The sequence below is a fragment of the Nyctibius grandis genome, chromosome 6, assembly GCF_013368605.1.
Source record: "Nyctibius grandis isolate bNycGra1 chromosome 6, bNycGra1.pri, whole genome shotgun sequence".
Classification (NCBI taxonomy): domain Eukaryota; kingdom Metazoa; phylum Chordata; class Aves; order Nyctibiiformes; family Nyctibiidae; genus Nyctibius; species Nyctibius grandis.
This window is the reverse complement of record NC_090663.1, coordinates 26,927,662-26,949,692: the sequence shown is the minus strand read 5'-3', so window position 1 is coordinate 26,949,692 and position 22,031 is coordinate 26,927,662. Positions and strand designations below refer to the sequence as shown.

At 37.8% G+C, this 22,031-nt stretch overlaps 1 protein-coding gene across 5 annotated transcripts in view; it reads right to left on the bottom strand.

Annotated features, from left to right (window-relative positions):
* FAM114A1 (family with sequence similarity 114 member A1) overlaps nucleotides 1-21,304 on the bottom strand; it is a 34,474-nt gene extending 13,170 nt beyond the window's left edge. For 2 of the 5 annotated variants that reach the window (XM_068403720.1, XM_068403721.1), the window contains exons 1-7: nucleotides 20,959-21,304; nucleotides 18,688-18,768; nucleotides 8,984-9,097; nucleotides 8,718-8,824; nucleotides 6,859-6,993; nucleotides 4,931-5,083; nucleotides 2,073-2,196 (exon numbers count right to left, since the gene is read on the bottom strand). In XM_068403720.1, the coding sequence (XP_068259821.1) occupies nucleotides 2,073-2,196; nucleotides 4,931-5,083; nucleotides 6,859-6,993; nucleotides 8,718-8,824; nucleotides 8,984-9,097; nucleotides 18,688-18,768; nucleotides 20,959-21,304 (1,060 nt within the window). Of the gene's footprint in view, nucleotides 1-2,072; nucleotides 2,197-4,930; nucleotides 5,084-6,858; nucleotides 6,994-8,717; nucleotides 8,825-8,983; nucleotides 9,098-18,687; nucleotides 18,776-20,958 lie in introns of those variants that run through there. The other 3 variants (XM_068403722.1, XM_068403723.1, XM_068403718.1) reach the window with 2 other exon arrangements.
* Between the last annotated feature and the right edge of the window lie 727 nt (nucleotides 21,305-22,031).

The following is a 22,031-nucleotide window of genomic DNA, read 5'->3' as shown; positions in this document are numbered from 1 at the left end:
TGAGTCAGGAGGATTATAAGAAACCTTCACTCACTCTGACAAGATTTTAATGAAGGTAACACATTTGTGTGACTGGGAAAGGTACCCAGACTAGGACACTGTCTAGAAGAGACGTGTCAAAGCACTATACAGTGTTAAGAGCACTATCGATGCAGTGTTGCATGTACTACAGATTACGGGTGAGAAGCTGAAGAAAGAAGTAAAGGCTACATGTCCCAGGTTAGGAGCCTGACCACAGAACTGTAGGCTCAGCCCTAACAGAAAGCTACTTTGAGAAGCGACTAACCTTTCTATTCTTTTGGTGTCCTCCAGTGGAACTAAAATTTATCCAACTTAATACTAATAAATGAAATTTATCTGTAGTTCAAATAGTAATAAATCTTGAGCCTGATCACATTAAGGATGTGAGTCATTTTGAACTGCAGCCTGAAGTAACACCATTCAGCTGTAAGGCGGAGAGAACATGTGTGTGGTTATTATTTCCGCTGTCACAGAGAGGAAGATATGTTTCACTGGTGACTGGTTTGCTTTTGCAGGGGAAAAACCTGCAGCACGCTCTGGTTTGGTCTTTTTTTTTTAAGGTGCTCATTGCCTTGGTCCCAGCCTATTTAAAAGGCCAGTTAATGTTTCAAGGAGCATGATCAGCAGCTGTGCTTCACTGAAAAAACAGAACCTCTGACCACTAGAGAAAACATCACTTTGTGCACGAAACAGAGCTTTTCCTGGGGGCTGGTTTCAAAGCACGGAACTATTTTCCACAGAAATTAAGGAACAACAGGCATCTCATGAATCCTCACTCTTAAGCAGGTAACACACTTTCTTGACTTCTGTTTCTCACAACCCCACAGAGGAATGTGGGGTTTTAAAGAGTAATGAGGGGAAAAAAAACAGCACAAAACTCTACCACACTAAGACTTTACACTGAACATTTGCTGTCCCCTCTGAGAAGAAACAATAAGCTCCCTCTGAGAGACATCAGGCATACTGAGGAATCTCTGCTAAAAAGAGCAGTCTGAGTGGAAAAGACTTTCCAGTTAGAACATGAGAATATTAACAGTTTTTCTAACTTTTCTGAAGACTAGAGAAATCATACCTCACCATCTTGCAAAATGTAGGTTTTATGGGCAAAGCATCCCTGAGAAAATCAAGAGGATGTGGAAGAAATATCTTTTTATGTTCCTGTGTTTCTGAAACACAACTATATGGTGTTCAATGGCATAAGCTAGTCCTCAGTCAGGTCAAGGGGATTGTTTCTAATAGCTACAAGAGGTTTGGTATGGATCTCATAGGCCTGGACACATGAACTATGGTGGCTTTAAGCTAACTTCTTATCCTTCTGTTCTCAGCCTATTCTGGGGAATGCCAAAATTCCTGACCTAAGACACCTATTTTGCCTCTAACCAAAGCACCCACCCATTTTATTGTAACTGTTGTGAGCTGTTCTATGCACTGTCATGCTGGTCCCGTTCTCTTCAATGCTGTGCACTACGTCATAGTTACGGCATGCTTCTGCTACTTTAACTTCTTTCTCATACTCCAGGTGCCATGTCTCGCCAAGCAATACCTAAAAAACAGCTTTGCCACTATGTTTCAAAGTGACTTTCCTTCAAAAAGTTCAGGGTTCTCAAGTCTCTTTATAGTACTCTAATCTTTTCCCTATCTAGCAAGGGAGGGTGCAAAGGGAGGATGAAGTTGCTAAACAGAAAAGCATTGCTAAATGCTCCAAAACTTTCAGATCACACAATTTAATAAACAGATTCTGTAAGAAAACCTCAATTATCCAAAAGGTTATTATTTTCCCTTCTTATTTTTGTTTTGTTTTCACTGATGATATAGCAAAGTAATATAATACTTCTTTACGTTATATTTTCTATATCTCACAGTTCAGTTAAAATATAAATTCAAAATTAAGCATTGATCAGCTTCCAGAACTTTTAGAATATTAATTTCAGTGACTACCTTATGAAGAGTATTAGGATATCAGAAATTACAGTTTGGATTATAATTTTTTAAATTACTATATACAGAAGTAACAATTACTCATATGGTTAATTCTCCGTATTACTAATTACCATTCTGTGCCTGCACCACTTCATCATCTGATTCCTTTGGAATAAAAATCTCTTTTATAGCAATTATATCATTTTTCACAGTCTCCAACTGCTCTCCATCAAGCGTTGCTAAATATGACTGAATCTGTAAAAGAAAGGACAGTAAGCATTCCTAACCAAAACAAAGCATTTCTTAAATTGCTCATTTAGAGCCTGATACCAAAATAGGCTAAGAAATGGAAACTTCCATTATGCTCAAATCTTGTCTCTAACTTTCCAATGTAGACACATTTTTAGTTCTCACCAAAAAAATTTGTTGAGTATCACAAAAATTACACCAGCCTTGCAAGATCATAAGTTCTCTACCTTCTCCCAGAACATTAGTTTTGAATTATAAATCTATAGTTTAATTGCAAACTGTAATAAGCATTTTGGGATTGCTTGGATGAAGACAGCAGGCGAAAAGAGCACAGGCAGAATTCATGCTTAGTCTGAGCACTCATGGGAAGAGTTGGAAAAAGAAGTCTGTTTCCCCTCCTTCAAAATGCAACCAAGATTATTGACAGTCTACCTGTTCTGAAGAATGTATTGACAGGTCTTTGCATGTCTCAGGTGTCTGCAAGTCCCTGCTTATCTAACAGGGTGGCACGCCTAAGAGGGATGGAAACAGATTCTTTGAATCACTGTTTTGTTTGCACTACAGTTACGTGGTGTTAATCCCAAGATTGCACTCTCTGCCTATGGAAGCCAAGAGAAATGCCTTCTCTCTCTTTGATACAAAATTTTACTTTTAGCTTTGTTTCAAGTTTGGTTTTTTTTAAGCTTGCTAGACAGACGTGCAGACTGGCTCCGTGAGAGACTGGAGAAAGACGTTCAAGAAAGATGTGGAGGTGTTGGAGCGAGTCCAGAGGAGGGCGACCAAGCTGGTGAAGGGTCTGGAGGGTCTGACCTATGAGGAATGGCTGAGGGAGCTGGGGTTGTTTAGCCTGGAGAAGAGGAGGCTCAGAGGTGACCTTATTGCAGTCTACAACTACCTGAAGGGAGGTTGTAGTGGAGTGGGAGTCGGCCTCTTCTCCCAGGCAACTAGCGATAGGACAAGAGGACATAGCCTCAAGCTTCGCCAGGGGAGGTTCAGGTTAGACATTAGGAAGCATTTCTTCTCAGAAAGGGTCATTAGACAGTGTAACAGGCTGCCCAGGCAGGTGGTGGAGTCACCATCTCTGGCTGTGTTTAAGAAAAGACTGGACATGGCACTTAGTGCCATGGTCTAGCTGACATGGTGGTGTCAGAGCAATGGTTGGACTCGACGATTCCAGAGGTCTCTTCCAACCTGATTGATTCTGTGATTCTGTGAAGACATTATTTTCTTATGTTCCTCCTTGATGTGTCCAGCTCATATGCTCAGGGTTAAATGCAAGATAAAGTTGGGAGACCCAACTCAGGCTGTGAAGGACTACCTAGGGCTTTTTGGCTCTCTTTATAGCATTGTCCATTTCACAGGATTAGCTGGGACCCTTTTTTAATGGAAACTTTCAAAATAAAAACTTTAAAATATTTTTAAATCCCTGCTATTAGAAGGACATAGGACACTAGCAATGCCTTCAGTCTCTCTTGCGCTCCTTCTCTGGCCCATCAGAGTGTGGCTTTTGGGCTGTTAGGACAGGTCTTAAGCTTACAGTACTGTGAGTATTTTTTGTGTGTGTGGTAATTGGAATATGTTCTGCGAGTCTTTTGGAATATGTATCAGGGAATTGGACTTTTTGACCCAGACAGTTGCATTCAATCCTGTTGGAGAGAGTAGGACTATGAACCAGGATTTATCTAGGACATGACGTGAAGCACATCAGAAACTTCATGGTAACAACCTGCACAAGTCTTCCTTACCCTATGATATTTAACAGTAAAAGAAAAATAGTCTTGACACATGCAATTAACCTGAACTTGTTTTCTATTTATTTCTTTCCTGTTTTGTGGGTTTCTTTTTTGAAATTTTTTTTTTTGCAAAAGCAGGCCCTTGAACCTTACATGTAGGTTTTGAATTTATAATTTTGCATTTAGACATAACTGCGAGAACCAAAACCAACATGGACAGTATGTACCTAGCTGTTATTAAAATAAGCTTCTTTTATTTGTGACAGCAAATAAAACATTAAAAAAAAGTTGGTTATTTTTTATTAAAAATAACCCAGAGGGCAAGGAGTGCTAATTACTAAAACAAAAAGAGAAGAAAATACGTATTTTAAGAAATTTATTAAGAAAATTATTTCAATACAAAATACCACTGCTGGGAATCTACAGAAGTTCTATTAATGTCAGAGATCTACTGATAACTGAAATTCAAAAATATATTTATCATATAGGCCTTAGTAACTTTGACATGTTCTTCAGAGAGACATATAGCATTTGTATACTTCCAGTAATGATATCTTTGGATGGTTTTATGTAAGTTTAAAACCTAACACAATAAAGAAGACTTAGGAATTGAGTAAGTAATCTGTAATTAATTTTAATTCACTAGCCCCTAGGTGTAGTAGGTCTGGAATTCCTGAATGTAAGTATCAGTGCCTGATACAAAACCAAAGACATCAACCTTTTGCAAATTCTGAAAAGATATTTGCATAGTGTCACAAGCTGAAAAATACACACTATATATGGTCCTAACAAAATAACTTTCAGTTGTGAAATTGTTTGGTTTGAGTTAATCTTGGAGTTAAATTTTACGTGCATTGAGATTGATATCCCGAAGCCAAGGACTGGCCTGTGGGACCAATCCAGCTTTCTCTGAAGTTGATGAAAAACTTACCTGTTCATTTCACACGCACCTGCAGAGCAAAAATTTTTTACCAACCATTTTGATTTATACTGTCTGCACACTGTACCTGGGCTTCACTTTCATTTGACAGGATTTCCAGAGCTTCAAGATGAGACAAACCCTGGAACTCATCAAAAAGTAGTCCATAATGTGCTGTTCTTTCAACTGTAACTTGCTGGGCCCGCCTCTGTTTCTCTTTTTCTTTAGCTTCTCGCAACAGCTGCAAAAATATACATCATTCCTGTTGTTTTATAGGTAGTGCTGTAGGTATGACAGATTTTATTACTTTCTGCTTCTGCTTGTCTAGGAAGGAGTAATAAAATTTGGGAATATATCACACCTGCAGAGCTGAAATTTTAGAGCTGAAATATCTAACTTCTTTTTTTGATAAACTTCTCTAATAAAATATTTAGCTAGTATTCTAAGTGTAGTTTTTCCAATGGTAATTGCTAGCCATCTTTTTTTAACAAACAATGAACAAACAAATAATCTTACTTATGTTCTCAAAGGCAACATCAGCTATGGATACCATATAATAAATTTAGCCACCAATTACAATGAAAGAAAAATAAAAAGGACTACTTCATACACAGCCTTAGAGTCATGCAATCCATTCCACAGACCACAAAATGGGAAGAATATTATTATCAGGACCTACCCACCTACTTGCATAAACAATGCACCTACATAAATATTTTCTATAAAATATTTTTAGCAGATACTAAAGTCAGTTTTATATGACAGTAGGACTGACAATAGAGATTGGACTATACAGGTATTACTTCTACCAAAGGTGGGGCACAACTATACTCCATATACTTGGGGATATTTTGGAATGATCTTCTTATAAAATTCCCTTAGTGTGTAAGAAAGACAGAATAGTGTATGGAATAGGGTCTTCTATTCCTAGGAAGGAATGGCCTCTTGTATGAATTTGCTACAGTAGAGCTGGTAAATACAGCTGAACTGCATCTTAAGTCACATATAAGCCTCTGAATACAGATGAACTCTCAACACTTACACTGTTCCATCATTCAAAATTTCTATGATATTGCCTTCGGTTATTCATTTGTTATGAAAGACTTATGATGGCAGATTTTTCAGCCGCCACCTTCAAAAGATCACTCATAAAATTTTATGTGCAAATCACTGAAAAGGAAGCACTGTGTTATGTGACCCATGAGAACTGATTTATGTCACTTTCTGCCTCAGATTTTATGTGTGAATTGATGCATATTGTTTAGGAAGGTATTCTCAAAAGCTCATTTTAACTCTGTGGGCCTTAACAAGACTTACTTGCTTCTGGCTTACTACAACAGTATCAGTCTGTTTACACTTACAACAACCAACACTAAAGATGAAACATCTCATTAAAAGAAAAATACCTTACTCCTCTCTACAAGGAAGTAAACACGTAGTAAAATTACAGGTTTTTTCCATGTCTATTGATTTCCACAGCCTCCCTCCTCTCAGTGTCTGGAGAGTTAAAATAATTTTGTACTGACAGCACTTATACTTCTGTTCTGTTTTTATCATGTCTCTGAACTCTTAAACATATGAGCCATGACTGTGTAAGGGTACCATTAGTTTAGATGGACATTAAGATAGAACTTTTCACAGCTTTAACTCTTAATGAAACATATGTCTTATTCCAGTACTACTCATTTCCAAGGAAAGCAGTATAGCGATGTTTATGCTGGAAGATATCTTTCCACGGCTATTACAAAAACACCAACAATTTGATTCTGTCTCCAGAATGTAATGATATATCACCACATATACTATATTAGTAAAATCAGCTATTGTACATGTGATTATGCAGAAAAGATGATTTTACATTATCTTTTGTGGTTCTGTGATGAAAAAGAAAGTGGAGCAAGTAGAAAGCATAATATTTATTTCCATAAGCCTAGTCAATATCTACTGCAATAAATAAAGCCTCTCCCTGAGGCATATGAAACTGCATTGACAGAGCTGTATTTAAATAAATCCAACCTGAGACAGAGAAACTGTTCTTGCCATCAGTGTTTTGGTTCTCTTAAATCCAGGGTCGCTTTCTGCAAGGACATTCATGGTTGTCTTCCCAATAAATTCCAAAGCATCTAAGCCTCCAGATAATACACTTTTCCCCTGTAAAAAATAATGCAGTGTGGTTATTTTCTTTCCACTTCATGCTAATATGAACTGTAAAGAGTACTGCTTTTGCTGACACCATCTTTGAACATTCAGGTCCCTAGATTTTCTATGCTTTAACTAACAATAGGATTTATATGTTTATAAAATTATGTTACTTTGTTCTGAACACATTTTCAAAAAGAAAATAAGAACTATACAAATATTTCTAGTTTTAAAAGACTCACGCTGGAGGAAATGTAACACCTGTTGTCAATAAAAAATTTACGAATAATACCACTTGAATTTTATCTGAAGTGGCATCTAGTCCATGGGAACATATTTTAGATATGAATACTATGGAGCCAAAGTCCATCATGAACAGGATGACCCTGCCTTACCTAACTGATTTCTAAAATTTTGCACTTGTGATGACTCTGGAACTGCCTATCGAAATACAGTTGTTTTTCCTATGTCTTCTTCATATTAGCATTAGCCCTCACTCACAAGTTTTCATGTACACTGAAGAAGAATTTTCACTGGCTAAAGATTTCCACTTCAATCTGGATTATGCATCTGTCAGATACTCACATGCCGATGTAACCTGACATATATGGAAAACCCTACAAAAATTTCAAATGGCATTACAGGCAACTTACTGAGACCGTAAGTTATTCTTTTTGTTTGGTGACATTCACCACTGTGTTACAGTAGCCTCTCTAGGTTTGCATATGAGCACATTTCTCTTATTTGCAAATCTTATACAATGCTCAGGTAATCTTACTGGTGTCCAGCTCTCACAAGCCTTATGATGCTCCAGATTCTGTAGCAAGAGTCTTGGGAATAGTCTACAGGAATCTCCCTCTGCTCCCCAAATCTTTGATATTAGAGTGATGAGGCACTCAGAGTGAACTGGATACACACTAAAAAAAGAATTGCCACTTCATAAAACATGCTCAACGGGGAGTTAGCCTTCTATGCTTTTTCAGCTGATTCTGTCTTTCATAATTTCAAGGGAGATACTCAAAAACTCAGAGAAAAACATTTGTTATGGTAATAGTGTGTAAAAAATGTTGGGGAAGAAGATGACACAAAAATTGATTTGGAAACAGTATGGTACAGGATTTTGCAAAAGCTGAAACACAGAAAAACAGAAAAGGATAAAGTGAAACACACAGAAAATATATGGAAAGTGTAATAGGAGAGAACCATGGACAAAAGAATTTGCCTCATTGAATCTGCAATCAGATCACCTTCTCGGAAGGCTAATATGAAATGAGAGACTAGAGAGGTGAAAGTAAGGGTAAGCGACTAACAATACAGAGTTTAGCAAAAGCCTTAAAATAAGCAAATGGAGTGTCTTCTTATTTTATCTGCCTTCAAAAATGATAACAAATCGTATCTGTAACTGTAAAAAAATTTAGATGATGGTACCACAACTATAAAAAAAGATTTCCCAAGAATTTGAAGAATTCTATACAGTTTAGGAGAAGACCATATTTTTCACTGAAACTGCTGCCAAAGTAGTTTGTTGTGTAGACTTAGTCGTGTTTGACTTTTTTTTATTAATTTGATAAAGTTATTTTGCCATGGAAGTGACTCTAAACAGACTTAAAACAGAACTGTTTTTACAAAGACCTACAATTTAACAAACTCTACCTGTTAAATGTGACCTATAGTGAAGTTGCACCTAAAAATGATGAAGAATAACTATAGCAGAAAGGCCTGCTAAAACGACTCACTGTGTTCTGTACAGCATTAGTGATAGCTGACAACATGCCATGAGATCCAGATGAAGGAGAAGAAGGAATATTCTCAGAAGAGCTTTGGTCCAGAGAATCTTCTGCTTCTAACAAAAGAAAAAAAGCAAGCTACAGCATACTTTCAACTCTGTAAGTCACAAATTACAGTAAACTGGATTCTGTGACCAAAATCTTAAAATTTTGTAAATTGGACTGATTTGGCAGTGTCAAAGAGTTTTGTCCTATTTCAGTAAACTTGAACTTACGTATAATTGGTGTTTCAGCTGCAGGAGGCTCTGCTGTTTCTGAAGATGCTGAACTTGTGTTATGAATTCTTAGAGTAGTTCCTGCTTTTTCCTTTACTGCTGTTATCCCATGACCTGCAGCAGAAGCATATTTTAAATTATAGGATTTGAAAACTTATTACATAGTATAATTACATAGTGCATAGTATTCTTATACTCCACAAATGATAACAATCAGAATAGCTATCAAACTTACCACAATTGCTTATTTTTTTTCTAGGTTAATAATTCACTTGCGCTACTATATCCAGTATATTAATTGACTAGAAATTTTAAAGCTGAAATATAATACAAATGACAATGGATCCAAAATGTAAAACTTGCTTCAGTGGCACACGTAAGTTTAGCTCCCTGCTTTTCAAAATGCTAAATGTTCTATTACAATTAGTTTAAACAAAAATTGATGGTCTTCCTAATGCCATAGAGTTTGGCCTCATCTAGTTTTCAGAAGTCTAAAACAATTAACCCACAGTTAATGGACTGGGTGACTGCAGGGCTGAGGTAAGGAATTTGTTCTTCAGTCTGCTGCATAGGTGCTGTGTTAGGTAAGTATTTTAGGAATATTGACCCAGATCCTCAAAGTTATTTCAAGATTTAAGCTCCTCAATTGCTCATTTGCAGTCAAATTCTGAAGTGTCTCTCCTCAAAGCTGCTGTTTAAATATACTTTGTAAAGCCTGTTGGTGTCAGATGACAGACAGAATTATTGTTCCAGCGGTAGCTGATCTCTTACAGAGATTTTACCACCCTTACCTGATGCGTACGTAGTGACTCCCTAACTCTCTGGCCTATTGAAATGGTCTAGTTTAATGTAAAGAATGTATGTTATTAGTGTTTTTATCTGAATAATTTTGACAGAATGGGATTGCTTTGCTGCTTTCCTACACAGAGTTTATTTATACCAGCAGATCAAATGGACTGGTAACATCCGGCTATAGGATATGGTGGGATTGCCTGGTAGTCAGCAAAAGGAGGCAGTAGCTTCCTAATCTGCATCAGCTGTAGTTGAAAAACACTGCCCTTAAAAAAGACTACCCTCAAATTGTCTGCCTGTTCTACCTCTGGATATACCCAAAAGTATGTTCATGATATGCTTCTCTCATTACAAATGATCCTGCTAGCACATTTTCCTTAGCTGGAAGTTCCTGCACATCAGCTGAGATGCAATAACTAAACAACCAACCAGGCGAGCAATGTTTCTTTCCAACACAAAATGAAATGGCTTCAGTGACCCTATTTTATTTTTTCTTGCACAGTACACCATTACCGCCTCTCACGTAAAGCTGATCACTTCTAGCAGTAGGACAACACAGAGTGCTTTAACTATCTGCCTAACTACATATGAGAAGTATTAATAACAATTTCGTACCTGTCTGCTTTGTTACCTTAAACTGAGCTGTGAATAGATAAATGATTTCAGAAAAGCCATGAATACAGATGCTCAGGCAGATACCTAGACATCTAGGGCATGAAGTCAAGCATAATGATTAATTAAATGTTGTGCATAATTTCCCACGATTGTGTGCACTTTCTATTAGAAAAGTTCAAAGCACCTTTTCCGAGTTATATTAACTACAGCAAAAGAGCCTGCCATTTACCAGTGCTCCGCAATGTTCTGAATATAAATATATATACATATACATATATGTGTGTGTGGTCATACAAACATGCATTTGAATATCTGATTAAAGAAAGATACAGCAAAACTATTTGAAATGGAGTAGGAAGAAGGGAAGCTTAGATTTATGATTCTATGATTTCCAGACAGGTTGCACATCAGGTGCTTTATGCATTCAATAATAAATATACTCTAGAAAACATATGTGAAGCAGCACTACTGAAAGGACACATACAAGAAAACTGGAGTATCTGGAGGTAAACACAAAGAGCAGATGTTCCCTAAGGAACAGATGAGCAGAAGCAAGTAATTTTCTATACAGCAGCATAAGCTGCATACAGTACCCATGTTTTACACTGAAACAGAGAGACTAGGCACGTAAATGCTTTTACCTGTCGAAAGAAAATGTGACCTTTGTCTATTTTATCTCATGTCTTACAAAATGTGGCAGTACGTCCAACTGTACAGGACATACTAGGTTATGCACCACAGGGACTTAAGTCGTTGCTGGATAACTTCTTGCGTCTTGCAAAATCTGGCCCAATGCAGATACTGGAGAGCGTGTACTATTTTGTCTAATCCCAATCTTCTGCACGTTTTAATTGGTTCAATGAAAATATTAGCATGAATATATTCTAGAGTCATTTATTTACTCTCTAAGTTCCTGGGACTCACTTAAATAACTATTAATTGTTCTTTTAAACTGATGTAATAGATACTCCATGTCACATTCCTTTCCATTTCTCCTGCTCACAGCCTTTTAAATGAGCAAAAGAGTTCTATTCTTTCCACTGACTTAATTTTTCTTAAGGACTTGACTTGCTAACAAAATATTATTGTCTTGTAATTATATAAAAAATTAACTATGAACATTAAGCAAAAATTTCCCTTTACTGTGTGTGAAAGTTATAGATTTTCAGATTAATTTTCCAGTTTTTTTCTGTATCTAAACTTTTAATTTTTTTTTATATTCTGTAATTTGGTTCTCATAGTTTTGCAGACAAACTTACACTTCCAAGAACAGGAGGCACACAGTTCCTATACTGATACGCACAGACTTATAAAAGGCAGCATTTTCAGGACTGTGGTTACATGCACTAGAATGATAGGAAAATATTTCAGGTCAGCTAGGAGTGGTTTTGCTGAACTAAGCTGTATGGCACGTATGTTCGACTACAACAACAAAACCAGATGAGATCAGAAGACCACAACTGAAGCAAGTCAGCACTGTTAGACACACATACATGCACAAACACAGCAGAAGTGCATGTTGCTTTGGAAATGAAAATGATTATTTGTAATTTCAAAAGGCACAGAAATAAAAGAGGTTATGGGAGATGAGCCTACATTTTAGAGATAAAGGTGCACTGGTTTTGTTACACTGGGTGTGGTAATGCAACTGAGCTGATACTGTAAATTTAGGAAAAGCTCCAATGTCTCCATTTACTCACCTGTAACAGCAGAGACAGAAGACTTATGCAATGGGTATTGTTAACTGCTAACTTTTTGAAGAAAGCATGCTTTTTTTCCTGTGTTGTTGCTTTTCTTTTTCTTGCCTACATGATTTATTTTCTTTCTATTGGCTGGCAATTTCAGCAGAATATTGTTGTTCCTCTTGCTAGCTGAAATCTTTCATTTGAAAAGGAACGTTTTGCAAGCAGTTCCTAAAAATGTGGCCTGCCTTTGAGTTTGCCCGATGTGCCCAAGGCCAGATCACAGCGCTCACAAATGCTTTAGTCAGAAACATTCCACTTCACTTCAGGCACTCTTATCTTCCACCGCCCAGCTTAGTAGCTTTGGATTCCCTGCAGAGCTGAAAGAGGCAAACAGGCACCTCTGGAGGGCAGTTCAGCACGGCTGAAATCTAAACCATTCTCTAGGAATCGCTGTCCCTTGTCAATCTAGCACTCCCAAGCAACTGGACTCCCTGCTTTAGTGGTACAGATAGGGAGGGTAGTTTGAGATTTTGTCCCTGGCTACCACACAGTCTTTATTACCTGTGTTGTGCCATGGGGACATTTCTGATGAACAACTGATCAAAATTGATGAATGAAGCTTCATCTGGCTCAAGCTAAAGCTGAAGATTCGAGGCCTTAAATTACCATCTGACACTGACTGAGAAACTGAGGAACGTGAAGATGGCTGGGGTGGGAATCACTCCACTATATGAAGCATAGGTATGTGGAAAAGCCAGCTGTGCTCTGGTTTTGTACACTAAAAAAGTGGGACCCCATTGTGCTCACTTTGAGGCTATCCTATCAACTAGTTTCAGATTTCCTTATTGCAATGGTAAAAGGTTTTAATAATAGCAATAGGCATAAAGGCTGCTACAACAGATTATTGGTTCTCAACCTCTTCTAGATCATAAGCCCATGTTAAAAGATATAAAGAAAGAAAACAGGACTGCCATCCCCAAAAGCACGTCCACAGTTCCTCCAATCTGACACTTGAATTCCGTATTCTTAAAAAAGAGGAACTGTTAAAACGGGGTTTGCTGCTACAGCAGCTGTTATGTGTTATTTACAAAACAGTTGAGTGACTACCATTTGATTTCAGGCACAAAACAGTTCTCCCTTAATCAGCTGAATTTATGCAGTGAAAAGAAAAAGGTCTTCTGAAGAGATTAACTGCCCTTTTTATTACTACATAAGGTATAAGCATAACATCCAGCCTTTGTCTTTTTTAAATGTCATCTTTATTTCACAACAGGGGAATAGTATCTGTAGAGAATGGAAAAGATATTCACATCATTTCAATACTTTAGTTTCACATTATCTGAAGCATTTGCATTTTTGTTCCACGCAGACTTCAATTTAAGCTATGTAATGCACATTATTACACATACCTACGTGTAATAATATCCACGCTCTTGAACACAGTGACATCACAAGTGACATTTCATTCTGTCATACCGAGTGACAAGAAAAGGTTTTCAGTATACCACGGAGAACTATGGGTGTCTGATACTTCTGTGTGCCATTCTGCTAGGTGAAGAACTAGATGAGGAATATACACAAGTACAAAATAATCAAGATAGCAGAATATTAACTACAAGCAATGCATGGAGAGATGCATGAAGCAGCCTTATAGTATGAATTTCAGAGACCATGTAGATTAAATAGCTACGTTCTATTTTTTATTACTTTCACTGTGTAAGAGGTATTGACAGATGTTAGTCTTACCAGTGGCACTAAAGGTAAAAATCCCCAAACTTACATGGAGGGAAGCAGATGCATGAAGCATGATAGAGAACAGACTTTGCTTGGAAATGCAGCTTGTTGAGCACCATAACTGAAGCACCTTTTGAATGCCATAATTCATCCATACGAAACAATATAGCATATGAAAGGCAAGGCTTGTACAAGAAGGCAATAACTTTCATTAAGCTAGGAGATAGCTTAGTTGGGAAAAAAAACAAGCAGGCAAGCTTTCAAGCACACAAGCTGTTTTTAAAAACGGAAGTCACAAGCTTCAAGAACAGACTGAAAATATATTTTGCCTCACTTAAGCCCTTCAGATAAAAGGTGCGATGTTACAGCTAAGCTGACCTAATAGCTTCTTGGTGCTGGCATGGGAGGTTCTGCTCCTTCCATGTTCCGTATTTGTCACTACTGCTTGCCCTGGCACTTAGCTCAGTGAGTTGGTTCAAGGAATTAAAGAGGGAGAAAATTGATTTTTCTTTCCTCTAGAGTTATTCTTATGTCAGTTTAGCTTCCTGAACTGGATTATTGGGAGCTCAGAGGAGCATGAGTGCTGGCATAGGGAGGAGGAAGAAACATGCAAGGAAAAGAGAAGGAAAACACTGGATGATGTAATTACTGATTTACTAAAAAATACAATTTAAAAGAAAGAGGGTAAAATGGTGACAATAAGTACAACAAGTTGTGTCTCCAGATCACAGTGAACCTACTTCTCCCATCTCATCATCCCAGCAACTATATCAGTAGATCTACTCCACTGTGGTTCCACAAGGGCGGGAAACCAAACTTCTTGCACCTTTTTAAAAAAAAGGAAAATGCTTCACCTCATTAATGAGGCAGATTTAATAACTTTCTTAGTGTGACATCTAGTGTCAGACACTAAGCATGGTTCAGGCAGTGACTTCTACTAATCCAAACTCATTACAGATTCTGTTGCATAGAGGAGCATCACATCTGCCTTGTGGCGGGGACCTTGATCTACATAATGTCAAATCAGTTCAAAGGCAACAGAGATTTTCTTTAGAACACAAAACCATTGCCAAAACAATCACTGGCTATATGTGCACAGTTAGTTTAAGAGAGATAAGATACAAATTATATGGAAACTTCCATATAATTAGAAACTAAAATCAGCTATGCTAAACAAATTATAGCCATGCAATAAAAATGCTAATCTGTTTGCGAGCTCTAAATCAGGGTTTGAAGGATAATGAAACTGAGATCCTTGGAACAACCATTTCAGTTCAGTCTTAAAGAGAAAGGAATGTAAGAAAGAAATTTTTTACAGTAAGAACGATCATTCACTGGAACAATCTCCCCAGGGACATGGTAGAGTCCCCATTACTGGAGGTTTTCAAGATGTGACTGGACAAGGTGCTAGATAATCTCATCTAGCCGCCCTTTCACACAAAAGCCTAGACTAGATGATCTTTCGAGGTCCCTTCCAACCTAAGCTGTTCTATGATACGAATTGTTACAAGCTGAATGTATTTGGTTAGGCCTTTAAGATGTTATCTAGTCCACCTCAAATTGTTTCTGCTATTTTTACAGAGTACAATTTTTAAGCAAAATATAAGAAGTAGTAAATATTTGTCATACTTAACCAGACAAGCAGCTGTGTTGTACGAAGATAACAACAGAGCAACAGAAAAATCACGTACCAAAGGTGTTGCTGATAAGTCTAATTCCAAGAATGCAGCTTTACTTACACCATTTGCTACACTGAAGGAATAAGAAACATTAAAATGGACTGGATCATGGCAAACCTGTTTTCTGAATCATGGCAAACCTATTTTCTGATGTAGTATAGGAGATGAAGTGTTAGTTGAACTGCTCAGATATTACATGGAGTAACTTGAAGGTGAATAATAAATATTTAATAAAAAGAAAGATTTAATTTTTTTTCTCTCTGTCTCTTGCTAGGACTTATCATACTGAAGAAGATATATGGTATACACAGTCCCACATCCTGTCTATGACACTGACAGACAGTAAATACTTCACAGGATCAAGCATGAATTTCTCTAACAAACAACTAGGAAATAAGCCCTCTATATCAGTAATAACTATTACCTGCTGCATTGATTTCAATCAAATCTAAGATTACCTATGTGGTCTTCCAGGTTACCCTGAGTTCAGTGAACATGGAAGAATGTACATTTGATTTCTGCTTAATTCAAAGCCTATTTAATAAACTCACAGAGAAAAGTTAGATCCAAAATTATTAGATAGTAATACAGGAATTCAACCTTACCCTGACCCCAGGGTCAGGAAGTCTGCCTAAGTTGCAGATTCCAGGAAATGGGAAGAGAAAACAGGAGAAGTGCTGCTTTACACACATCTGGTTTTAGGCTCTTTCTCAGTTGCTCTTGGTCACTGCCAGAAACTAGATAATAGATGGGTCTTCAGTGTGACATAGTGCAATCGTTCTCATGTAAAATTAAAATTACTTTAACATTTTCTTTTTCCTTTTCTGCATGTGATGCTCCTTTGCCTAGGCAACTTGACCTGTTCCAACTGTGCTCATTTGTAAATAGTAATAATTCTAAAAATATATGTACATGGTGATGATACGCCTATTCAAAACAGACAACATCACACAACCTTACCAAGCCAGGCTGCCTAGACAACAAACTTCTCAGCATACTTACACTCTGTGAAGATAGTTATGATGCTGATACAGTCAGATGGTATGTTAAGAAGCCAGTATCAATGAAGCATGAATTTTTAATGTATATGAACCAAGATGTTATATGGCCCATATAATAATGAGATCACATCATTAAAAAGTCCATGGAAATTCACAGAGATACAATGCTGGCAGCAGGTTTTATAAACAAAAGCAATAAACAGCTGTAAAAAGGTATGTCTTGTTTACTTATTAGACAGTAAGAAGGGATACAACACACATTCTTGTTTGTCTCCCATACTTTTTCCAACAGCATTCATCATTTTCAGGGAAGCTCACGTCAGTTGGGCAAGAAAGTGTCTATGGCCATAGTGCCCCACAGAAAGTGAATACACTTTGCAACACTAAACGGATTGCTCAGTGAGGCCAAGGCTTCTAAGCAACAGAAGACTCTGAGTGAGATTGCCACTGCAAGGCTGCAAGAACAGTAACTGGTAACAAATAATCTTATTATGCACAAACAACATTAAAATGTCCATTTGATAGAATACTATTTATTGCAAAAGCTAAACAGATATGGCTATCTCACAGGCAAAAAGGAATGACCTGAAAGATCTCTGTTCCAAGAAACCCACTGCTGCAACTATAAAAATGAACTGAAGAATTCATCAACATTACAATTCCAACTGATCAACAATAAAATTACTTTTATGCACATAAATTTTCTTCTTTAGTTATTTATGCTAAACTAAATTCTTTTCAGAATGCTGTTGTTACGATGGTCTGAGAACGTAAGAGAGGCAAGGCTTGTGGAAGTCTGTGAAAGCAGTACACTTTACTAGACGTACTAATAGAGCTGGGAAAAAATGGGCAAAATTTTCACACAGAAGCCCTTCTTCAAGTCTGAAACTTTAAGGTTAAATACAAGTTGAGAACACTTACGCAGTTCCACAGGTAGTTAAGCTGCCCTTGTCCCCATTGGCATGTTCTGTGTGTTCCCATCATTTCCCATTCAGTAGCATTTGGGTGATCAAATGGTGAGCCAGATTAGGGAATTTACAAACTGATCCAGCTGAAGATCCTGCTCTTACTTCATTTGTACTTTTCAAAATCAGTCCCATAAACCAGATGATACTCACATCACTACATAAAGGCTACTGTTAGCATAAAAGAAGGAAGAAATACATTGCTGGGGCAGGGCAGGCCTGTTCCTTTCAGCAACATCCTTCACTTATGTCAATTTAAAGACATTTCAGAAACCCATTCTGAGTTTAATTAGATATGTTAATTGGTTGGACTGTCTGAAAGAAAAGGTAGTTATGAACTCGAGTGCGGGTGTTGCTGAAAAACAGAGGACAGGGGAAGTTCCCTCCTTCTCTGAGAAACAAACAGAAATCATTAATTGCCCATGGAACAGAGGAGGATAACGAGAATAATTATTTAGCCTTATATGGGATCATAAAACCAAATCTCTGTTGAATCTGTTATTTTTGGTAACCAACCAATTTTAATTCCTAGGTTCATCTTTTGAAGGTGTTTTGTGTATCCTTTATGAGAACTGGTTAACAACCTAGTACCTGTTTTGTGAGAAATGATTTCCCACTGATAACTAGGTATTAGTTTTCTGTCTGTGAGTTTTTGATGTGTAATGTTAAGTTTTACCTAAAGTCTTCACAAGGACATTTTGTACTGACGTACTATCAGAAATGAGAGTATAGGGAGAGGGAGTACAAGGTCCATGTTTCAATATGTTGCTCTACTCTCTGAAGTCTGATGTGATAGCTTAACAGTTTCACCGGGTGTCAATGGACTGAAATGATTTACAAGCACTGAATTCATAGTGTACGGGTAGAAGCCATGGTGTATAAACCACAAACATGCATGTGCACAAATCTGGGTTGGAGTGCTTTGATTTCAAAAACCATAAGCCTTTGGCTGATAGTAATTGTATCAGATTATGTATCCTTTCTGTGAAGAAGCCACAATGAGGTAATTCACTAACTTTACCAAGCCTAGTACCTCATCCATAATCTGACCCAAAGAAAAATTTATGTGCTTTGACAGTTTAGGAAGGTCCTTCTTCCTATTAAAAAAAAACATGCTTGCCAAGCATATCAGGACAAAACTGTCTATGAATCTTTAAGATACAACATTAATGTGTATAATGACACATTAATATTACCATTTATTTCCATGTACTTTACTGATTGAACACTTACCCACTGTGGCAGAAGCTGATGACAGGAGAGACTTCCCCCAGGTACCCCAAGCTCCCCATCTACTTGCTTTAGATGAGGAGTCTGTGACCTGTAAGAACAAAAATATTACTCCATTGTCTAAATTTATGTTACCCAAAGGCAGGAGGAAACACAAAGAACTTGTCAGGCAACAAAGTCCAGCATGTAATAAATGCTGATATGAGTAACAATGGTTGTGCCACTACTTAAAAGGGTATACAATTTGCAAATAGGCACTTTGTAATATAATACTTGGCTTCCCTAATCATGGTGATACCTTCTGAAGAACAATTTTCAAGACGGAACTTAAAGAGAAACAGCCCAGAATGATGACTGATGAAAGCTTTGCCACCAGCTCCTCTGGTAAATGCTTAAACTTTTGTGCAAAGTAGTCCTCGCATAAAAGGTAGCATTCTTATGGCACTGCAGAGTTGTAACTGTTCTCACCTTACCCTTTCTTCCCCCAGGAGGAAACCAAGGTCATCAATCTCACTCTATGTCTGTGAAACTGATCATTTGGCTGTTTCAATAGCAAGTCAGATAGGCTAATCCGAACAGGCTTCCGTAGTGGGTTAAACTCACCTTGCTGGCTTTGACTGAAAGGCCCCATAACGGGTTCTGCAGGCTCTACTGCTGAGTGCGACTTCTAGCTGAAGAATTGTAACATCTGGTTGGGAAAATGCTAATACCAGTGCACACATCTGTGCAGTGAACGCATGACCTAACTTCAATGTGAAACACGAGCGTCCATATGGAGAATTAGTTAAGAATTTGGTGTCATACTAAACTAAAGCTTATTTCACATATAGTATCCCCGGGCAGACATGCCCTTCTCTAGCTTTATTATAATGACTGATTTATATTGCCTTTATAAATATTATATTGCCTCTGTAAATCTGTAAAATTATGTTCACAGTTTGGTCACTAAGGCCTGATTTTTAAAGGTCTTTTCATTTCTAAAAGTGCAACAGATTCTTAATGGGATCTTAAACACTTATGGTCAGTGCTGGATTGGGTAATATGTGGAGTTCAAGCTTCTGTGCACAAGAAAGTACAATGGGAAGCTTAGTTCAGATTATCTATTCCTGAAAGCACCTAAAATTCCATATAACTTTACAGGTGTCCTAATATTTCTTCAGACACCCAATTCTATAAAGGCATACAAGTTTATTAGAGCTATTATTAGGGAGAGGCAGGAACCCATCTCCTTCCTGAGTTCTACTGGGAACCAGAGTTAGAGACTTCTCTGTCTGAAACTCCTCAGAGGTGTAACCCAGTAGATGTGTACAGGGAACTCCAAACAACTGAGTTCAATAAAAACACAGCCAGAGGAGGTGCTGCCCACCTTTTACATTAATGTGTGGTATTAAGCGATTATCAGTGTTCCATATTTAAATCATATTAAGAAACTGGCGTCTCAAGAAAGTCTCCAGTAACATATCATCCCTACACAATCAACTCAAACACAAAAGCTGAAACATCCCAAGACAGCTCTGCATTGTGCAGTGTACAGATCCCCTGTCACCTCTCCTAGGTAGGTCCCTCTTACTGGTGGAGGGAAGAAAACCACGTTTTAACCTTTTCCAGTCTGTGGATGCCTGAAAGTTTTTCAGTGGAGATGAGAACATCTTCAGCTATGTCACATGTATTGGATTTGGATGCTGCGTAGATGGTAAAAAAGCCTTGTTTTTCTTAGTTTTCTCTTATTAACTTCTTGCCATTACTCACAGGACTCCCAAAGGTCTGTGAATGACAAATCAAACACTACTGGCCTAGAACAAATCAAAAACTACTGGCTGTTTCACCGAGCCCTGTGAAACATACACTGTTTTTGTGAAGTCAATGACTTGAAAAATTAGCAAGTATGAGACTCAGTGCTGCATATGCAGTTTCAATTCTGTCCTCTTCTAGGTTCATTCTGTGAACTGAATGAAGCAGATTTGTACTGAAAGCCAGATAACAAAATCACAGGAGTATTAAATCTATACAGAATGGACTAGATTCTTAATAAGATTTAGGCTCTGATATAGCAATCAGGCTAGAAAGACCAAAATTAGTATCATACTGGCAAAGAGAAATTCAGCTGTTCCCAATATCCAAAAGCTTGGTGTTGCAATTTAACTTATTTTATTCCCATGCAGCTTCTCTGAATGTAACTCCCTAGGCTTTTGTGAAAACCGGTATGTACACTGTACAAAATTCTGTCCTGACAAAGCAGGGAGGGGAGGGCTTTTATGGAAAAGAAAGTATTACTTACTGGAGTGCTTTGTTCATGCAGTGTTTCTTCAGATTCAGGTTCTGCATCAAGGCTTACGGTCTCAATGCACTCAGTGGGCGTGTCTTCAGTAGCCTCTCCACTGGAAGGCAGACTTTCAATTATTTTTTCAGTCAAAGGGTTTTCATTAATAAATATGTCTCCTTGCTGTCCATTACTGGCACTCTGAGTGGCCCGTCCATGTTCATCATGTGAAGTCTCATGCAAGATCTCAGCTTCCACGAGGTGAGGGGCTGACTCATGAGGCAATACCTCATTGCTGGGCATTTCCATTACTTCAGGTTTTTCTTCAGATGGGATGCCATCACGTATGTCTTCAGACATTTTCAATTCTGAATACAGAAAATAAATGAAGGCTTTTAGGCTCCATAAACATTTGAATGACTATAAAAGATGCAACGTTTACCATAAGCTATTGCTGAAAAACAACACAGCCTTGAGGTAAGGCCTCCTGAAGCATGGAGCCCTGTGGCACATGCATCGTGCCAGCACTGATATCACAATGATATTCTGAATACTCTATTCACCTTGCAGGATAGCACTGAAGAACGAAGAGCTTACTTTTTTCCAAAGTATGGTATGGTGAGGGAGAAAGGAGTTAATTTGTCTGGAGAAGTCAAATATAAGAGCTTCCACATGGTTAATTCCTATGTTCCTTGTTAGGTGTGTAAGGAAAACCCCTGGAGAACGGGATAATCTGAGCTGCAATAGCCAAGCAGCTCTTGCTCTCCTTCTCATCATTTCCACATACACAGGTTCCTATAGCCTGCTGACTGATGGAGGAGGATGACAAACACAGTGTGACTAAAACCATGGTGATATTTATGCGTGGAGGAGGGGTATAATTTAAGAACATGACAGGCCATAGTCCCTGCAGCCATTTCACAGATAGGAAGCATAAACTGCTCATACCGTTTCTGCATCACTTGATCTCAAAGGCTTACTGTTTGGGGAGTGCAACACTTCTCACCTGTTCCCAAAAGTCCAGACATGAGTTCTGGAATTAAGCTGTGTGTTTAAACTTCAGTTCTGAAGCCTAGGTAAGCTTGCA